The 21536-nt window shown below is 45.7% G+C and overlaps 1 protein-coding gene and 1 non-coding gene across 4 annotated transcripts in view; both read right to left on the minus strand.

The window, feature by feature from the left end:
- Nucleotides 1–18424, minus strand: part of Gpr107 (G protein-coupled receptor 107) — a 67690-nt gene extending 49266 nt beyond the window's left edge. For 2 of the 3 annotated variants that reach the window (XR_007104919.1, XR_007104918.1), the window contains exons 1-5: nucleotides 18229–18424; nucleotides 5366–5488; nucleotides 4695–4745; nucleotides 4405–4484; nucleotides 2224–2363 (exon numbers count right to left, since the gene is read on the minus strand). Coding sequence is in view for 1 of the 3 variants with exons in the window: in XM_047524343.1 (XP_047380299.1) it covers nucleotides 2224–2363; nucleotides 4405–4484; nucleotides 4695–4745; nucleotides 5366–5488; nucleotides 18229–18369 (535 nt within the window). In the remaining 2 variants the exon portion in view is untranslated. The remainder of the gene's footprint in view (nucleotides 1–2223; nucleotides 2364–4404; nucleotides 4485–4694; nucleotides 4746–5365; nucleotides 5489–18228) is intronic. The other variant, XM_047524343.1, reaches the window with a different exon arrangement.
- Nucleotides 16178–16340, minus strand: LOC124965098 (U1 spliceosomal RNA). Its single transcript, XR_007105102.1, has one exon. It is a non-coding gene; the product is annotated as a U1 spliceosomal RNA (small nuclear RNA).
- Nucleotides 18425–21536: the final 3112 nt, after the last annotated feature.

Here is a 21536-nt window from a genome sequence, read left to right on the forward strand (position 1 = left end):
CACATATATACATATATAAAAAACATAATGTGATTTTATGAGGCTTGTTTAATATCAAATACTAAACACAAATATTCCTGGCCAGGTGCGGTGGCACACACCTATAATCCCAGTGGCTCAGAAGGCTGAGGCAGGAGGATTCCAAGCTCAAAGCCAGCATCAGCAACTTAGCCAGGTCCTAAGCCATTTAGTGAGACCTTGCCTCAAAATAAACAAAGAGCTGGGGATGTGGCTCAGTGGCTGAGTGGCTCAGGGATTGAGTATCCCTGGGTTCAATTCCAGGTAGAAAAAGAGACAAAATCAAAAACAAACAAACAAAAAAACCACCAAAAACAACATTCCTCTGAATTAAAGCTCACAGGTAAGATGAATAAACAAAAAAATCTTGCAGACTGCAAGTCACAAAAGATAATTTTTGAGCTACAGAAGCAGGAAATTGAAGTGTATTACAGTTGTTATCAAATAAATGATAATAGAACAGGAGAATTCACTTCTTTGGTGTGAGTAGTAGTGGGGACTGAACTTGGGGCATTTTATCACTGAACTACATCCTCAGCACTCTTGTCTTTCTTTTGAAAAAGGATCTTGCCAGGGCTGGGGTTGTGGCCTGGTGGTAGAGCACCTGCCTGGCATGTGTGAGGCACTGGGTTTGACAACCCTCAGCACCACATGAATAAATAAAATAAAGGTACTGTGTCCATCTACAACTAAAGAAGAAGAAGAAGAAGGAAGAAGGAGGAAGAAGAAGGAGGAAGGAGGAGCAAGGAGGAAGGAGGAAGGAGGAAGGAGGAGCAAGGAGGAAGGAGGAGCAAGGAGAAAGAAGGAGGAAGAAGGAGGAAGGAGGAGGAAGAAGGAAAAAGGAAGAAGGAAGAAGAAGAAGAGGAAAGAAAGAAAAGAAACTAGATTCCTTAAGAAAAAAAAAAAAAAGATCTTGCCAAGTGGCCAAGACTGGCCTCCAACTTGCAATCCTCCTGCCTCATCCTTCCCAGCAGTTTGGATTACAGGTGTGTGCCCCCACACCCAGTTGTAGGGAACTAATTTCTGAATAAGTTAGTACATGCTACTGCCAGCAATGCTCAGGAATATTACTTAGAAAACATAACTTATTTTCTAAGTAACCATGTTTGAAAACAATAACTGTTTTAAAAACATCGTATATGAGATCTACTTACACACATGGAAAAATTGACCAAAGATAATTTTCAGTGTGACATATGCTGTACTGGCAGTGCTGGGGACCGAACTCCAGGACCCTGGGCTGCGAGGTGGGCTCTCTGCTGCTGAGCCTCACCCCAAGCCTGTAAGGCACACATTTTATTTTCCCCCTCATAGCAGAGAGTATCATGGTGGCCAGTGGCTTTCCTTTGTGGAACACAGTGGGGTCTCTGTGCCTCTTTTCTACCTAACATTCTCTTCTGGGGAAGATGGCTCAAGCTCTCTGCAAGGTCAGGGGGAGTTTCAGAATAATGAGAACAACAGGGCATTTTCTGCCCAGGGAACAGTTCTGAGAGCAGGAAGAACCTGGACTGGAAGGAGAGAGTACACCAATTCAAATTTGATACATCTGTATGTGATTTTTTTTTTTTTTTTTTTGTATCAGAGATAGAACCCAGGGGTGCTTTACCATTGGGCCATATCCCCAGCCCTTTTGTTTTATTTTGAGACAGCATTTCGCTAAATTGCTGAGGCTGGCCTTGAACTTGCAATCCTCTTCCCTCAGCCTCATCTCAGTAACTTAGTGAGATCCTGTCTCAAAATATCTCAGTGGCAGAACAGCCCTGGGTTCAATTCCCAGTAGAAACAAACAAACAAAAAAGAAGTCTCTCAGCACAGCAATACCAGCAACAGCGGATGGCAGTGGAAGTGTCTCTTCTCAGGGAAGGGGTGAGCAAACAATGGAATCTGGCTAATGGAATATATTAAAGTAAGCAAACAGGCACGCATGGAAAACTGTAAGCATGACTATGAATTTTAAGACAGAAGCTCTAGACTTGGGAACCAAGGTTATTAAGGAAACAGAAGTTACTAAGACTAACACTGGGAGTAAGAGGAGACAATGGCCTTTTCAATTTGCTCTGCATTTTCCTCAGTGGTTGTTTTTGTACAGCCTGCAAAATAAAACAGTGCTAAGACAACAGTATCTTATGCGTGCTTTTACTCAGAAACAGACACCTCCACAAAGCAGGGCAGTGGAGCTAAGCGATGCCTCTCTGCACAGCTCACCTTGTGCCTTCTGAGTCTGACTGCCAGCTGAGACAGCAGCGACACCAGGCTCCTGACTCTGGCCAGGGACTTTCTCATCCTTGCTGAAGATGATCTTTGGTAACTGGGTACCAGCTTCTGGTGGAGACCTGATTTTTACTCTATATCCAAATAAGACAGAAGAGGAAAGTTCAAAGCAGTGCTCCTGGCCATCTGTTCAGTACAACACTACAGTCATCCTGACAAGCCCTTGGCCACAAATGCTCCATGTCCTGTAGGCTTACCACCCACAGTTCACAGACGCTGAAACTGAGGCTCAGCAAAGGTAAAGAACCTGCCCAAGAGCACCAATCTAGCAAGCAGCTGGGTGAGGACCCCAGTGGTCTTATTCTAAAGCCAGAGTTCTCAGCAGCCACATGATTATGCTATAGATATTCCCCCTACATATATTAATGTGCTCAGCAAATTGGCACCAGGGAAGTCTAAGAGGGGGAAAAGGGCACTATTAATTGCCTGTCCAATATCCATTTCTGAGCCTTCTTTTTATGTTGTCCTGGGGACTGAACCCACAGGCACTCTACACTGAGCTACCCAGCCATTTTTAAATTTTATTTTGAGATAGGGTCTTGCTAAGTTGCCCAGATTGGTCTTGAACTTGGGATCCTCCTCCCTCGGCCTCCCAAGTCATTTGGATTACAGGTGTGCACCATCATGCCTGGCTGACTTTCTCCCTTCTAATAGACCCAATTTTGTTTAGTCCAAGGCTCTCTCAGAGGGGCTGGTGACAGTTTCCATGCCTGAGTGGACACATGACCTAAACTGGCACATGCAAGCACTCTAGAGTTGACTGGAGGAGAAGTGATCTGTCTCTTTCCCCTTGGCTGGACAGGAATAAGGAAGCAGAGCATTTGGTGATGGCTGGGGACACCTGCCTGAGGAAGAAGTGGACACTGAGGAGGGCAGAGCGGAGCTGGAAAGCAGCAGAGTCATCACCATCAGAAAGCCACAGTGACCTGCCACTCCTCTGTACTTTCAGGCAGGTGAGGAGGTCAGTGACCACACTTTTCAAGCCAGGCTAAGTGAGTCTTTTGCTGGTTGCCAAACTCATCCTAACTAATATGAGACAGCCAGATTCAATTTTCTTAAATTAAAACAGAGCTTGGGCTGGGGCTGGAGCTGTGGTAGCATCTGCTTGGCACATTTGAGGCACTGGGTTCCATCCTCAGCACCACATATAAATGAATAAAAATTTTAAAAAGGAAGTGTGTCCACCTACAACTAAAAATATTTTTAAAAAAATAAATAAAATAAAATGGCTAAAATGGTAAGTTAAAAAAAGAAAAGAAAACAGAGCTTGTCATAGGGAATAGTTACTGATCCAGGGTCAACGACAGTTTCATGGCACCAATAACTTGTCCAACTCAAGTCCACCCTCTCAGGGCTGCTAGTGATCTGCCTGGACAGCAAGCCTGAACACACTACCCCACTTCGAATCCCTCTGAAGTCCCCCTAAGAAATCACACATACCAAACTTACAAAGTGGCCAGGTGGAAATATGCTGAACTTGAAAACACCAAGTCCCATAATTTATCTAAGTTCAAAAGTTTTTAAAAAGACTAAACTGCCAGAAATCCTCACCAATAATCTTTCTTGGCATTTTGTTTTGTTTTTGCAGTGCTGGGGCGGGAACCTAGGGCTCCCATGTGCTGAGTAGGTGTTCTGTCCCTGTGACACACACTGCCACTCACCAACAATCTTATGGGACAGAAACTGTTACTATGAGATAGGCAGGGACACTGAACCCAGAGCCACACAGCTGGTGAGTGGCAGAGCCAGTCCCTGGACCCAGTCCTGTTTCTTTCAGGTTCCCCCCAACTTATTCTCCACCAATACCAAGCTCAGCTATGGGCACGTGCCATGGATCTCCTGCCACGCTGTCAGGCACAGTCACTGGAAGGCTGCTTGCCCTGCCCACCCGAAGCCTCCCCTCCGGGCGTCCTCCTCCCTTCAACTTCTCCTTGCTCTCTCCTTCCTACTGCTCTTCTGTCTCCCCCACCGCCCCACACTGCCCAGGGTGGGGCCTGTCTCCCTCAGCCTGTATACCATTCAGCACACAGCGGACACCCAGCCAATGGCAGTGTGCTCCTAAACGCCCCTAATGATGCTCTAGGAGTGAATGGAAGGAACACGAGAATTACTTACTCACTTCTGGAGATGTCTAGGATTAGAAGGGTAACAGAGACAGACTGCTTCCTTAAAATACAGTAATTCACATCTTCATCCTGAGAAAGAAGAGTCAACTGTGCGTCGCCCAATTCATTCAACACGTGAACAAGAACAGAGCATTTTCAGAAGTAAGGCAAACAAGCAGCTCAACCTGTATTCAAACAGCAAGCCAACCATGGGGCTTGGGAAATGCCGAGGAGCCGCTGGGGGAGCACTGTCCTGGGGCTACAGTAGAGGCAGTGATGGGGTCACCACTTAATACTCACCAGGTAGGAAGTAAAGCCATCATTCTTTGTACGGTCCAAGCTGAATCCAATCTAAGGGGAGATGAGGGAGGGTAAGAAGAGAAGTAACATCCACAACTGTCGGTGCCTTTCTTACTCAAAGAACAAAAAGGAAGGTTCTTTGGGCCTGGCTTCCTTGACATTTTTTTACCATTCATTTTGTAATAAGGCTAGAGCTGCCCAGGGCGGGGCTTGTCTCCCTCAGCCTGTATACCATTCAGCACACAGCGGACACCCAGCCAACAGCTGTGTGCTCCTAAACGCCCCCAATGATGCTCTAGGAGTGAATGGAAGGAACCAATCACTACATTTACTCAAGAACCACAACTTACATATGAAAAGTAAACTTGCCAGGTGTGGTGACCAACACCTGTAATCCCAGCAGCTCGGGAGGCTGAGGCAGGAGGATCCTGAGTTCAAAGCCAGCCTCGGCAGTTAGCAAGACTCTGTTCCAAAAGAAAGGCTAAGGCAATGTAACTCAGTGACAGAACACTGCTGGGCTCAACTCTCAGTACCAAAAAAAGAAAAGTAAAACAAACTGATGCCGAACATGCACAGTGGACTCGCGAGCTTGATTCTCTCCCTGTTCTGATGCCGTATGCTTAAGCATGGGGTGGCAGGTGAACCTTCACCTAGGCTGACAGGCTACTCACAGCTGCATCCTTGTCTGCGGCTCCTTCAGGCTCATTCACTGAGAGGCTGCTGACATTAACCACCATGTACCCGTCCTTGAAGAACCCAAAGGTGTTCAGGTGAACTTTATGTCTCACATCATCCTAAAGAGATTTGTGGGGATGGAATTAGTAATATGGAAAGTTAACTTCTGATGATCTAACCTATTCATTTGCCTGAAAGACTAGGCACCTAATTTCCTGCTAGTCAGCCAGCGCTTCCATATGCTCACTGACATACACAGCCATGGTAACTTACCTGTTTCAAAAGCCGAAGGTGACCCCTGAGAAATGCAGAAGTCAGGGAGTTTTGCAGAGGGAGGCACACAGTGGTTTCAGCTTATTCCAGTGCACTCATTTGGGTTTTGGGACAAACTCTGCTCAGCGGGAACATGAATTCCAAGGAGGATGAGCCATATCTTAGGCATCCTCCAACTCTTTGATAGTACAGAGCCTGGTATCCAGCAGGCACTCAAACATTCCAGGAAGGAGGAGGACAGGAGTGGCCAAGGCTACTCCAAGAATACACTCATTTACCTAAAGTTCCACCAGCTGTATGAACCTGGCTCTCCCCACGGCAGGATGGACAGGGGCATCTACACATTAATTTTCTAGCCAAATCTAAATCAGTTTTCTAAAAACGTTCACTTGTAACTAAAAGTGATCCCAAATCTGAAGGGTATCAGTTTTAGGGAACAAAGACTTCTGCAAAAGGGATTCCAGGTACAAGCCAAGTGGACAAGCAATCTCTGGGGTCTGGGGAAACTCTAAGCTCTGCTGAAATGATGTCACAGCAGGTGTCTGTCCCTGACTGACTGTGTCTCAGTGTTACGACTGCAGCCTCAACCAAGTCAGCACATCCTGAGGGTGGCAGACACCGGTATCAGAAATAATCCTACAACTAGGCTCCACCAGGACACTTTCTAGTGTGTGAAATCAACGGCTCCTGGACCAAGGAAGAAAGGGACATGGCTCCAGTTCCTCTCCCTGTGCAGGTCTAAGGCTTCTGCCCATCTGTCCTCAGCGAGTGCTGAAAATCAAGACTGCAATGCGTGCCGGCAGCCCTGGCCTCCCTGTTTCAACCTGCTGGGTGGGTTTCAAAGTCCCCTGGGACTTCCCCTTATTTTCTTAGGAGCTTAGCTCTGCATCTTAAAGTACATGTGCTGGACTTGGACTTCCCAGTGGGATGGAGTAGCTAGAAGCAAGCCTGTACTCCCAGCAAGGATGAGAAAAGCCAGATGAGATGACACAAGTCAGAGGCTGGACAGCAATTCAGAGCTGCTAAATGGAGGAAACCAGAAAAGCTATCTCATGGCTTTTCTCAGGACTGTGAGAAAATTAAGCCCTACAAAAAACAATGGGAGTGACTATTTCCTCAAAATTTTCAAGGACAGTACAGGTCTACCACCATCCTACATGCACAGGAAAGAAATCAACTCAACCACGTGACAACTGCCTGAGTACATCAGGGCCTGGTTCTGCGGCAGAGTCCCCAGCTGAGCTGAGCTGCGCTGCACTGCAGGACGAGGAGCATGGGATGAACTGCAGGCACAACTGTGTCTCTTCACAGAGGACAACTGCAAATGCAAGCTGGGGCGGTACTGTGATGGGGTCACGCCCCGGAGCAAGGGACTTTCCAGTCACTGGGAGAGGCAGGGTTTAAGGAGCTTCTGGAGGTCCCTGGTAACTGTTTCCTGCTGGTTAAGCATGGTGCGTTTACACTATGAAAATGCACGACGGTGTCCAGTTAAAATGAGTAATTTATAGCATGCACATTATGCTCCAATAAAATTTAAATTCTAGAAGCATGCTTACTTGAACTTATCCAGCATGCAGATGCACTGAAGTAGAATAGAAATCTGGTAAGTACTTTTTTTGTGTGGTGCTAGGGACTGAACCCAGGGTCTTGTGCATGTGAGGCAAGCGCTCTACCAACTGAGCTAGATCCCCAGCCCCTGATAGGTACTTTTTACACCCACTTTGTCACCAGAACACATTTTTTAGTTGTTTTAGAGAAAATGTTTCAGTAGGGTTTTTTCCCATAAATAGTACATACATTCACCTTTTATTTTTTATTTTTATTTCACCACTCCATTTGAGGACACAATGCCATTAAAAACACACTTTTGATTAATACTTCATACAATCAATCACAATGGCATCACTACCAGTTTCTGCGCCTTCCGGGAACTGGATGTATGCCGCGGGCTTGACCGATGATTCCAGCCCTCACTGAGCCCACCCGCGCTCTAGAAACACGCTGGGAGGAGAAACGGAACCCCAGAGCACGCACATCATGAAAAGGCAAGGGGGAGAGCTCCACACAGACATGGCACGCAGGCTGCTTTCAAACTGCTGTCTCCTAACATGGGAAGGAAACTGAAACTGCAGCTCCTCGTCAGCCTGGGCAATGAAGCGAGACTCCATCCCAAAATGAAAAATAAAAGGCCTGAGAATGTAGCTCAGTGGGTTCAATCCCCGCTGCCAAAAAAAAAAAGAATCTATATATAGAAAGATTTGAGGTGAGGCACCAAGTTCAATTCTCAAAAACACATATAAATAAATAAATAAAAATAAAGGTCTATCAACATCTAAAAATATATTTTAAAAAAATTTTGAGTTTATTCTTAAAATATTTGAAAGGCATTTATTTATAAAAGATGAAAGAAATTCACTACTAAACTATGAAATGGTTGAGGCCAGTGGAATCATGGGTAATAATTTCTCTTTACCATTTGTACATTTTCAAAATCTCTAACAACATTCACATATTAACTTGTAATTAGAAAAAATAAAATGCTATTCTTATAGAAAGTATCAGCATTACCAGTAATAATTGCATGATCGTCATATAATCTAACATCTCCATGTTAAGCTATCATGTCATCACATCCAATAAGGTAGGTACGGAAGGGACCTTGTAAACTATGCCTCACCAGACAAACCATACACTAAGACACCTTGGGACAGAAGTGGTCAGGAGGGGCTCAAGTTCCATCGCTTGTTCAGGTGGACCACGACAAGAACCTGGGTGTCATCCCCAGTACCACAAAAACAACAAAAACACTCCTTCAACTGTATCTGATTTACTTCAATGTAAATAAACTAATAATCATAGAATACCACAAGGTGAGGACCAAGAATTGAAAATCTCCATCGGCCCATCTTCGCCCCCTGGACCAAGGAGACCTTTCCTTTCCCCATAGGGAGGCCAGCATCTGGGCACTCTGGTGGCATCAGGGAAGGCAGAATCCTCAGCACTCCCACCCCTCCTTCAGGATGCTCTCCTAGAGTGCTCGACTAGCATGCAAGAGGGTTCTGGGGTCAAGCCGGAAGTAACACAAAACACAAATACATACTCTCCTGAAGGGGCAGCAGTGTCAGTTCCCTGATGGTACCACAGCGAAGCAAGAGAAGTCACAAACAAGGAAGACATGTCAAAGTGCCATGAGGGCCGAGTCACATCTCAACAGACGCCCTGTCACTTCCATTAGCACTGACAGGCCATGCAGTCTCCCAAGATCAGGACTGCCTGCGCCTGACCTTGCACCCAGGCCTGCAATCAAGAGCCCCATCACACGCACTCTTCCTAACCAGCAAGGCAGTTGTTCTTATGCTCGATTTACAGATGAGGAACCAGAGGCCCAGAGAAGCATACTTGTTTAAAATCACAAGGCTACTAGGTGGCAAAAGCAGTAGTCTAGCCAGTTTAAACTCCAAACCTGTGATTTTAACACCACATACTTTTTATAACCAAATAAACAGAATATCTTTTGTTTTGTTTTGAACTTTTTTCATTATACAGAAGTTGAAACCACCAGCTCATGGTCAGTTCTGTTCCTTACTCTTCCCTACTCTCAAATGCTTAACTATTGAGAGCAGACCTCAGATATCCTATCATTTCATCTATCAACATTTGTGTGTGTTTTTCTCATAAGGGCATTTAAAATAACAATATCATAAACTTTTTTTTTTTTTTTTGGTACCAGGGATTGAACCCAGGGGGGCTTAACCTCTGAGTTACATCCCTAACCCTTTTTATATTTTATTTAAAGGCAGGGTCTCACTGAGTACCTTAGGGCCTTGCTAAGTTGCTGAGACTGGTTTAAAATTCATGATCCTCCTGCCTCAGCCTCCTGAGTCACTGGGATTACAAATGTTCATCACCGCGCCCAGCTCATAAACTATTTTTTAAAATATTTTTTAGTTGTAGATGGACACAACATCTTTCTTTCTTTTTTTTTTTTTTTGCGGTGCTGGGGATCGAACCCAGGGCCTTGTGCTTGCAAGGCAAGCACTCTACCGACTGAGCTATCTTCCCAGCCCAATATCTTTCTTTATTTTTATGTGGTGCTGAGGATCAAACCCAGTGTCTCATGCGTGGAAGGCAAGCACTCTTACCACTGAGCTACAGCACCAGCCCACATAAACTATTCTTAATCATAGCATGCTGCTTATCAAATTAATTAAAACTGCTCATCCATGAGAAATCAAGGTTGCAAGAAGAACATAAAATATGTTCCTGGGCTGTGGTTGTAGCTCAGTGGCAGGCTGCTTGCCTAGCATGTGTCAGTCAAGTTCCATCCCCAGTACCAAATAAATAGTGCAGTTTCAGGCCTTAATTATGGATGTGCTTTTTCCTCTCTTCTTCCTGAATTCTTAAACTTCTGGGATTACAGGTGTGTGCCACCATGTCTGGCTTCCTGTGTTCCTTTTGCTCGAAACTTTATTACTACCACCACAAATGATTTATTGGGATTTCAGAATATATACAGAGTGAGGTACATTCTTTCTTTTTTGCAGTAGTGGGGACTGAACTCAGGGCTGGGGATGTAGCTCTCAGTGGTAAGGTGCCTGCTTAGCATGCACAAGGTTCTGAGTCCAATCCCTGGTGCCACCAAAAAAAAAAAAAAAAAAAAAAAAAGTAATCCAACACCTAGAACTCCACCCAGAAATACTAATGCTAATGGCCAAAGATAAATGTTCAAGGATATTCACAGCAGCTAGCTAAACCTAGTAATAAACATGTGATACAAATTTCCATCCACAACACAATCATCAGTACCCCTTACAATGGAGGGTTACTGTAGTGGTTAAAAAGAAGGAAGTAGGCCCATATGTACTAACTGTTCTTAAACATTCAAAGGAACCAGGTGTGGGGGCGCACACCTGTAATCCCAGTGGCTCAGGAGGCCGAGACAGGAGGATCGCAAGTTCAAAGCCAGCCTCAGCAACAGCGAGGCACTAAGCAACTCAGTGAGACCCTGTCTCTAAATAAAATACAAAATAGGGCTGGGGATGTGGCTCAGTGGCCCAGTGCCCCTGGGTTCAATACCCAGTACTCCCCCCAAAAAATCCAAAGGATAATAAATGAAAAATACAGTCACTCACCCAAGGAGCATTTGCTGAGCACCTATAGGCACAGCTATGGTCTTGAGAACGGAGCAGTGAAAAATGCACACAAGTCCCTGCCTGGCTGAGCCTGTATCCCAGGGAGAGGCAAGTAATGACTGAGCAGGGGAGGGGCACGGTTCATCAGTCACTGAGCAGTGCCGCACAGAAATAAAGCAGGCAAGGGCGTGGACACTGCCACTAAACCAGTGCAGCCCCAGAAAGCTTGACTGACTTGGTGCCTTTGGGCAGAGACTTGAGAGCAGCATGAGACTCAGGTGGCAGAAGGAAGGATGTGCTGGGCCGGGGCACCAGAAAGTACTGCCCTGAAACGGAACCTGGTCCACAGGGTGTGGACTGTAACAGGTCAGTATGGCTGTGCTTTGGCTTGGGACTCACTGAAGAGCTCCTCACATAACTTGCTTACATTTTACAAAGCATGATTATGCCAAAAAAGGAAAAAGAAAGACCTACATGTAAGGGATGCGGATATGGAGATCATTAAAGTTGTGCAAGACAATCTACAGACACCCCAAGTGATAACGGTGGGAAGACTGAAGAGTGCAACTGAGGGCCGGAGGGTGGCTGGACGGGAACAAGCCATGAGCTCCTGCGACAGGAAGGTTTTGCATCGCCAAACCACGGAAGGCGACAAACAGAATGCTAGTCATCCTTCACAATTTTAAGAACAGCGGTGCAGTGGTGCACACCTGTAACCCCAGTGACTCAGGAGCAGCGCATGCTCCAGGCGACTTAGTGAGGCTCTCAGCAACTTAGAATGAGAAATGGAAAGGGCTTTGATGTGGTAGATGTCAAGACGCCCCTGGGTTCAATCTCCAGTATCCGTAAATAAAAACATGATAAAATAAACTGAAGCTGGGAATGTAGCCCAGCATCGCAAACAGAAATATGAATACTTATAAAAGGTAATCATAACATGCCTTGCTCTATTTGTACTTACTTTAATTAATTTGGAGGGGGTTTTTGTTATACACTATGACTCTGGAAGAAGTACCTTGTGAATGTGTGTTTCTTTCCTTTCTTTCATCTCCTGGGTGCTGGGGATGAACACCACCCAAGAGAAGAAATGGATGAACCCAGGGCCTCACACAGGCTAGGCAAGTGCTCTACCACTGAGCTGCAGCCTCAGTCCTTTTTCTTTCTTATTTTGAGACAGGGTCTTATAATTTTGATAAGTTGCCCAGGCTGGTCTTGAATTTGTGCTGCTACTGCCTCAGAATCCTGAGTACCTGGGTTTACAGGCATGGGTCACAGTGCCCAGATCCAAGGACTATTTTATTAAGAATCCCCAGCAATCGAATATTTGATTACACTAATGTTCTCAGGACACGAACTGACTGCCACCAAATAGCAGTCAATGAAAAAGGTATGTTCCATGTTTATGCCCACACCAAAAAGCAGATGCTTACTAGAGATTTGTACATAAGGGTATGTAAGATCTGTAGAAAAGATCATTTGAAGGCATACTGTGGCTGGGGATCTAAATCAAATATGACCAGGTATTGCTATTAAGTAATCTTCAAAATGCTATAGATTATCCCACATTGGTGCATAGAGGAAGGTAGAAAAAATGAAGAGGACCCATAAATTCACATATCCAAGTTCAAACAAAATGGAAATCTGTTGCCCACCAATTAATTGCAAGGCAGAATGCTGAAGCCTGCCTACAGTGCCTCATGCAGTTGGTTTCCCACGAGGAAAGGGGTAACCAGCGATGCTAATGGGTGATTACACAGGGATGGCTTCACGTCCTGCGAAACAAGTGTTAGATAATCAGATCCTCCACCTTAACCCTTCCCCAGGAATGTGAATGGTAGGTGGGGACAGACATTTACAATCTGAGGATAAATATGTATCTTGTTGTTGTTCCTTCCCCAACTCTTAAGTCACACTAGCAGTAATGCCTTATCTTCCATTTCAGAGTCTGTTTGGCACCAACACCTACTAATGTAATCTCTCCCAGCAATGTAGCTGCTGCCTCCTCTCACCTTTTACCTTCCAAAAAGCTGGTGGGCCTGTACCCTCTTCTTGCCTTTCGCCCTCCCACTACCATACACTGCAGGTGCTGTCTGCACCTAGACTACATCTCTGGCCTGGCTCGGCATTGCTTCCCTGGGATCTGGATGCAGCTCAGTAGAGCACTTCCCTAGCACGTGCAAGCTCCTGGGTTTCATCCCCAGCACTGCAAGAAAAATAGCTGAAGAAAAAATGCTTCAGCTACAAATTCTTTTTTTGTTATTTTCCTGCTTTATCCTGCCTTTTCAAACATCTCTTCATCTGGATCCTACTGGTGAAGATGGCTTTAAACCTGACTATTCCAAAAGTTACACAGCACGTCCTGGCAGTCAGGATTCCGAGCTAGCCCAGCTATTCCTGAGCTGTGCCCCTCCCTGCGCTGCTCATGAGGCTGCTAGTATCAAGTTTTAATATCTGAGTTATAATTTGTGGATAATTATCATGAGGTGAGCACTCAGTCCAAGAAATGCCCAAGTTAAACCAAATCACTTGAAGCTTTAGCAATACCGTTTTTTGTTGTTGTTGTTGTTGTTTGTTTGTTTGTTTTTGCAGAACTGGGGATTGAACCATGGGTGTGCTACCTGAGCCACATCCCCAGATCTCTTTTTAAAAAATTTTTGAGATGGGGTCTGCTAAATTGCCCAGGCTGGCTTCAAGCTTTGGATTTTTCTGTCTCAGTCTCCCGACATAGTTGGGACCACAGACTGTGCCACTGCACCTGCAGCAAGATTCTTCCCATCCACCACCTCACGTACAGCAGCTGCCTGAATCTACGCTTACCAGTATTTTGTAAAGTATTTTGCATTTTTACACTTTTTTCTTTTCCTTTTTAATGGGTGCTAAGGGTTGAACCCAGGGCCTTCACAAGCTAAGCATATGCTCTACCACTGAGTTATATATCCCAGCACTTCCTTTTCCTTTTTTAAGTGAGTTGTGATCATAAGTTGATCTCATAATCATTTAGTGGAGCACAACTCATTTGAAAAATACTGGTGAAGAGGTGAGGACAAGAATTTTATTTTTTCTTTTCGCAATGCTGGGCATCAATCACAAGGCCTTGTGCATGTCAGACAAGCACTCTACCACCCAGCCCAAATTTACACCTTTTTCCCTTTGAGTCGGGGTATCAGTATATTGCCCTGGCTGGCCTTGAACTCCTGGACTCAAGTGGTCCTCCTGCTGCAATCTCCCAAGTAGCTGGGACTATAGATGCCTGCCATCATGCCTGGTTTTGCTGCTGTTCTTGTTATTATTATTATTACTTTGGTACTGAGAATTGAACCCAGGCGCTTAACTACTGAGTGATATTCCCAGTTCATTTCTTACATTTTATTTCAAGGCAGGGTCTCCCTGAGTTGCTTAGGGCCTCGCTAAGTTGCTGAGGCTGGCTCAGAACTCACAATCCTTCTGCCTTAGACTCCTGAGCTACTGGGATTATAGGCTTATGCCACCACGCTCAGCTCTGTTATTTTGTTATTTTTAAACACAACATAAAAACTGCATTCAAGACAGACACAGTGGCACAATCCCAGCAACTCAGGAGGCTGAGGCAGGAGGATCACAAGTTCAAGCGCAGATGGGCAGCTTAGTGAGACCTTGTCTCAAAATAAAAAATAAAAAGGGCTGGTGGTGTAGCACAGTGGTACAGTACCCCTGGGTTAGGTCCCCAGTCCCCCCAAAAGTTCACATAATGAACAAAGATGCAAGCACTGGGCATGCACAAGAGCCACATCACAAAAAGACAATCAGACACTGTTTCCCAGTGCAAGAACACAGCACAACCCAGGAAGCATCAATCTGAACATCCCAGCCTCTGGATCCAGTCACCAACTTACAAAGATGCAAAGGAGAGATGAACGTAGTAAACTATACCACCTGAGGTTAGGGGTATAGCACAGTGGTAGAGCACTTTCCTAGCATACTGGGGGCCCGTGTGCATCACACACACACACACACAACCACTGTGCTAAACATATTACAAGAAAACAATTAGCAAATCTAGTATTGCGGGCCAGGAGAAATGGGATCTTTTTTTTTTTTTTTTTTTTTTGTGGTGCCAGGGATTGAACCCAGGGCTTTGTGCATGTGAGGCAAGCGCTCTGCCAACTGAGCTATATCCCCAGTCTGAAGTGGGGTATTTTATTTGAAAGAATTAAAAGACAGGCTGTGATCGTGGCTCACTGGCAAAAAGCTTGCCTAACATGTGTGAGGCACCGGATTTGATCCTCAGCACCATATAAAAAGCAAGTAAAATAAAGGTATTGTGTCCATCTACAACTTAAAAAAAAAAATTAAAAGACAAATTAACCAATCATAATAAATGCTATTTAGATCCCGATTTTTCAACAAAATAATGTAAATACTTTATGACCAATGGAAATTTGAACCTGATTTGACATTGATGATATTAAGGATTATTTCTTCTTGTATTATAATGGCCTTGTAGTCCTTATTTTTATAGGTACACCTGAAATATTTATGGATGAAAGAATATGATTCCTTTGATTTGCTCTAAAATAATATGGGAAGAAAATGATAAATGCTTCCAACAATGATAATTGATAGACTAGCTTAATATTTACCAAGTGATACCAGGCACCTGGTATTTTAATTCCAGAAATGTAGAAAGAGCTTTAGCTAAACTGGCTAGTGGTGTGCTTTGGGAAACAGTTTGGCAGTTTCTTAAAAAAGCATAAATTTACCATATGACCCAGCAATCCTATTCCACTCCAGGGTATCACCTAAGAGAAATGAAAATATACAGTCCCTGAACAGTTGCATATGAATGTTTGTAGCAGCATTATTCATAACCATCAGAAAGTGGAACAACCCAAATGCCCATCGATTGATGAATGGCTAAGGAATAGGTGATCTATCCATATAGAGGAATAGCACTCACCAATAAACAGGAACAAATTACTGGTACGTGGTACACCATGGATGCACCTCAAAAACGTAAGAAGTCAAGAACAAAAGACCACTTACTATGGGATTCCATTTTTATGAAATACCCAGAAAGGGCAAATTATATGAAAAGCTATAAAGGAGATTATTGGTTACCCAGGACTGGAAGTGAGAACAGGGATTAACTGCAAACCAGCAAAAGATCTTCTGGAGGGGTCTATGGCTAGACAGTGGCTGACAGTTGGACAACTTGGTAAATATAAAAACAATCACTGAGGCTGGGGAGATAGCTCAGCTGGTAGAGCGCTTGTCTCACAAGTGCAAGGCCCTGAGTTCGATCCCCAGTACCAAAAAAAAAAAAAAACCAATCACTGACTCATACACTTAAAATGGGTGAGTTTTACAGCATCTAAATTACACCTCAATAAAGCGGATCTGTTTGTTTATTTATTTATTTATTTAATAGGGAGAGCATGAATGTCGTCCCTGAATATGACAAATCATACAATCAAATTTCCCACATTTGGGGAAATCGCAGGAGTCAGAACACCCAGAGTGCAGTGGATGAGCCTCACCCTGGGAGAACCACTTTGATAATCATGGTATCTCCCCGAAACATAAGTATAATAAAGTTGTTTTCAAAAAGTAAAAAACACAGAGAAAAGTTGTAAAAGAAGGAATGTGAGAAGATTGGGAAAACCAAAAGAATGTTGGAAAATAAAGACTGAATTACAAAAGAAGTGACGCAAGCCTATAATTCTGCAACTAAGGAGGCTGAGACTGGAGGATTACAGTTTGAGGCCAGCCTGGATAATTTAGTGAGAACTGGTCTCAAAATAAAAACTAAAAAGGGTTGGAGGTATAGCTCAGTGGTAGAGAGGCTCAATGCAGTGCTGAAAAGAGAAAAAAATATATATATATTAGCCATTGGTTGATGGTTGAGGCTGGATGACAGGCACATGGAAGTTGATTATACAAGTCTACCTACGTAGGTGTATTTGCAATTCTACATGATAAAAAGGTTTGTTTGTTTTTAAAGATCAATGCATAGTCCTAATATTCAGTAATCTCTTCATGTTATTTTGTCTGCCCAGGTCTCAACATGATTTCTATTTCAATTTTATGTAAAACAAGACGATCTAATCTGTTGCAAAAAGTTTCAGGTGATTATCATTTCCTTGGACAAGAAATTAGAACGCTTAAAAGTCAAAATTCCAGTATTGATTACAGAATGAGCACAATACTACTTTTGAAACATGTTACAAAGATAAAACCATTAAATAATCTAGCATTACAGGAAGAAATCAATCACCAGAATTGTTTGCTTCTACTGCTAAGGGTGGCATACTTTCCTATATCAATGAGGCCAGGCACCTGGTGTTTTAAATCCAGAAATGTACAAAGAAGAGCACTGGGCTGGGAACTAGAAGCAGAAGTCCGAATGTGTCCTGCTAGTTTTGCCTCCAACTTATATAAACTATATGAACTCAATTACACTACTTCATCTAAGGATAAGAATCGTAGACTAAAAGAGAATTTTAAAGACTAGGTATTTTTAACCTGGAATGAGACCTGGAACAAAATTATAAAGCCTCAGAAAGCCCAAGAAAGTTGTCCAATTTCAACGTGCACTTCTCTGCTCTCAGCAGTCTCAAAGGGAACTACGATTCACCTATGCTTCTGTGGTTAAAAATCATTTTATTCAGGACAATTTTTATTTACAAATAACAAAAGCTGATACTCATAGTATGGTTGAATGGATCTGGCTGAGCTTATAAAACTGAAATCTGGATTTTTTCAAACTCCCTGCATTCACAAAATACAGTGTGTCACGGTGAACGCAATGTGTTTTGACAAGACGAACTTTGTACAATCCCACAAACGTCTTAGAAAAGTGTACGCTGGCTTCGGGTCCTAACGATGCACTTCCCTATTTCCCAGATTAACCTGGACGTTACGTGTACGCCTCGAAGGACTTTCATCTGTGCCTTCGAAGGCAAGAGTCCAGGCCCATCGTAAAGCTCGGACGATATCTGCCTCGGACGACAACGGGGGCCAGGAAGAAAAAGCAGGCCCCCTACTTGAATTCTTCGGCAAGTCCTTCGAACAAGATCTGAAATTCCTCCTGGGAAGCTCGCTTTGGTCGGTCAGCGCCGTGCGCGCCCCAAACCTCACCGGTAAACCGAGGCCGGGTCCGCGCGGCTGCAGCCAGCCAGGCACCAGGCCGGGAGGCGGGAGCCCGCGGAGCAGGGACCGGTGGAAGCGGGTGAGGAGAACCGCAGGCCGGCCGCTCAGGGCGAGGGCCGGGAACCCGCGGGCGCGGCAGAGCGGCTCCGGGTCCGCGAGGCCACGCCGCGGCTCGGTCCCCCACCGCCCGCTGCGATCCCCCGCGGGTCCGACGGCCGCAGACCCCCGTCCCCCCGGGCCCGGCCCGGCGCCCCCGCGCAGAGGCCGGGCCCCAGCTGCCCGGCCCGGGAGTGGCCCCGGCCCCGGCCCCCCGGGCCCGCCCTTACTTTGAGTGCCAGGTGGTGGACGCGGCCCAGGCCGGACTCGGCCAACAGCTGCAGCAGCCCCAGCACCGGGAGCAGCCGGAGGCCCGCGGCCAGCCGAAGACGGCAGGAGCCCAAGGGGCCGAGGGGCCGAGGGGCGGCCATGTTGGTTCCAGCATCACCAGCTGCTTCCTCTCCCGCCCACTTCCGGGGTCAAAGGGCGACGGCCGCCGGAAGGGCTCGGGGAGGGGGCGTGGCGGCAGGGCCTCCGCGGGCTCTGGGGTCGTCTCGCTCCAGGGCCACCTGCAGGGTCACCCAGCAGCCGCCCCGGCGCGGACTTCGGGGTGAGCCAGCCGAGGCCCGGCCGCCGGCGACGCCGCGGCGGTTGCCATGGTGACGGCTGTCCCCGGGCGGACCTCGGCCTCGCGGGGCTCCGGAGCGGCCGGGGCTCCGGGCGGGGAGGCGGCGGCCCTGAGGTCTCCGGCGTCCCGGGCGGGAAGCGTCTGGGGGGTCCCTGGCTTGCTAGGTCCCGTGGGTGTCTTCCAAGCCCTTCCCCGGGAATCTCAGCAGAAATGGGTGCAGAAGCGGGTTTGTTGGGACCTTCTGCAGCAGTGCTAGGCTCTTTCTGGCACTCGGGCCTTGGGACCATCTGATGAGACGGGAGGTAGGTGGTGTCGTTCTCCCCGCTCTACGGTAAGCAGAGCGAGGCTCTGAGAAACGAAGTCATTTGTTCCAGGTTGAGCTGGGAGTCACGTGGAAGCTCTTTGAGAACTGGGGCTGGACAGTTCACAGCAGCCAAACTGGAACCGGCCTGGGTGTCCTTCAGCGGGTGAAAGTGTACAGCACGCGTGGCGCCCCTGCACAGCGGCGTGGTGTTCAGCCGGAAAGAAGAACGGAATCGTGTCATGTACAGGCAAATGATGCGAGTAGACACCACTGAGTTAAGCAGAATAAGCCACACTCAGAAGGTCGAGTCGTTTGTTTTCCCTCATATGTGGAAGTTAGAGAGGAAAAGGGGAAAGAAAGGTCGGGGTGGGGCTGCGATCTCATGGAAATCAGAGGGAGTTAGATCAGTAGTGGGAGGAGAGCAGGGGGGGATGTGCCGGGGAGGGATCTTGGCCAAATTATATTATTATATTGTGTGCATGTGCGAATATGTAACAACAAACCCCATCATTATGTACCACTTGTAATGCACCAATAAAAAACGGGGGGAGGGGATTGGGGCCGGGGGTACACTTAAGTGGTAGAGCCCTTGCGAGTGTGCTCGTCTCCGGGGTCCATTCCCAGACCTTAAACAAGCAAACAAAAGCAAAAAGGAAACCAGCCCTGTGTTGTTTCTTTAGGTTATTTCAACCTGCCAGTAGAGTACCAGTCTCAATACTCTTACTCTGTTTGGACACTGCCCTGGTCCTTGGAACATATGGGGCCCTCCTCAGTGTAAGGGTTGGGCAGTAGACCCCTCTACTCGCCTTTCTTTATCATGGAGTTTCAGAAGTATCTGCTTGTTAGAGTCGCCCCTTGACCAACCAGGTCTGTTTAGTTTCTAGATTCTTGCTTTTAGCTTGCCACACAAGTAACATATGCTTTTTTGTGTGTAACCATTTTAAGCAAAAGAGGAGAAAATAAAAGCCTCCAAGAATCCTAATACCAAGGGACTATCAGTGTACTAGTGTTTTGTTTTTGGTTTTTGTTTTTTGAGGTACTGGGGCTAGAACCCCGGGTCTCATGCATGCTAGGTAAGCACTCTACCACTAAGCTGCACCTCAGCCCTTTTTAAAAAGATTTTTTGAGACAGGATCTTCCCAAGTTCCCAGACTGGCCTGGAACTTGCCATCCTCCTGCCTCAGACTCCTGAGTTGCTGGGATCACAGATGTGGGCCAGTGGGCCCAGCTAATTGTGCACAATCTTGGTCCTGAATCTGTGAATTCTTCCCTTAACTCCAACACCAGTACACATTCTGTCACACCCAGTGCAAAGACAAAAGTGGGAAGCTGAGCTGGAGCCTGGAAGATTGTAGTTCATCCTAAAATACCCTGAATGGTCACTACAAAAAAGGTAGTGATTGCTAGTGGGCAGAGAATGTTCCCTTTCTTCCCCCAGCCTCTGATCTTTGGCCATCTGTTTTGCATATCACTCTCAGGTGTATGAACAGAATGAGAACAAGAAACTAGTTATTATTTTGTGACTCTACACAGGGAGATAATAGATTTATTTACTGAGTGATTAAATATGTCCAGTCTTCTGTTAATTATTTTCTATATACATTGCCTTACTTAGCATCACAAAATCCTTATAAGGGGTTTTTTGTTTTGTTTGTTTTGATACTGGGGATTGAACCCAGGAGCACTTAATCACTGAGCTAGCATCCCTAGTCCTTTTTTTTTTTTTCCTTCTCGGTGCTGGGGATCGAACCCAGGGCCCTGTACTTGCAAGGCAAGCACTTTACCAACTGAGCTATCTCCCCAGCCCAGGATCCCTACTCCTTTTTATTTTTTAATTTTGAGACAGGGTTTGCCAAGTTGCTTAATGCCTCACCTAGCAGCAAAGGCAAGTTTTGAACTTGTGATCCTCTTGCCTCAGCCTCCAAGTTGCTGAGGTCACAGGCATGTGCACCACACCCGGATAAGGTATTTATTTTAAATCCCTTTTTGTTTCTGGGTGGGACTTGGCTGGGTTGATTAATTTATTCAGGGACACTCTGTTCGTATATGAATGACCCATCTGGAACTCTCCTCTCTGTCCTGCATTGTTGTAAAGAAAAGGTATTTGTATACTATATTAGACTAGAAGCATCCTTAGCTAATGAAGATCCATCTACCTTATTTAACAGACGTGAAAACAATTCCAGGGAACTTAAATGACTTACTCAAGATTGTACAACCAGGGGTTGGGGGTTTAGTTCAGTAGCAGAACTTGCCTAGCACACTCAAGACCCCAAGTTTAGCCCTAAGTCCTTGGGGGGTGGTGGGGACAAGGAAGATCAGACAACATGTTAGGTAATTTTTAGGAAGCATCTTTAAAACCAGGACTGGAGATGGACTCAGTGGTACACACCTGTAATTCCAGCAACTTGGGAGGCTGAGGCAGGAGGATCTTAAGTTTGAGACCAGCCTCAGCAATTTAGTGAGATCCTGTCTCAAAGTAAAAAATAAAAAGGGCTAGGGATGTGCCTCTGGGTTCAATCCCCCATACCAAAAAACAAAAAACCCTACCACCACCACCACCACCAAAACAAAAAAGCAGGACTGGAACCCCAGCTGCTTTAGAATCAGATCCGGGTTTCTTGCTATTTCACACATTGCTTTCTCATTCTTATAATTTTATTTTT

This window comes from Sciurus carolinensis, chromosome 14 (genome assembly GCF_902686445.1).
Source record: "Sciurus carolinensis chromosome 14, mSciCar1.2, whole genome shotgun sequence".
NCBI lineage: Eukaryota > Metazoa > Chordata > Mammalia > Rodentia > Sciuridae > Sciurus > Sciurus carolinensis.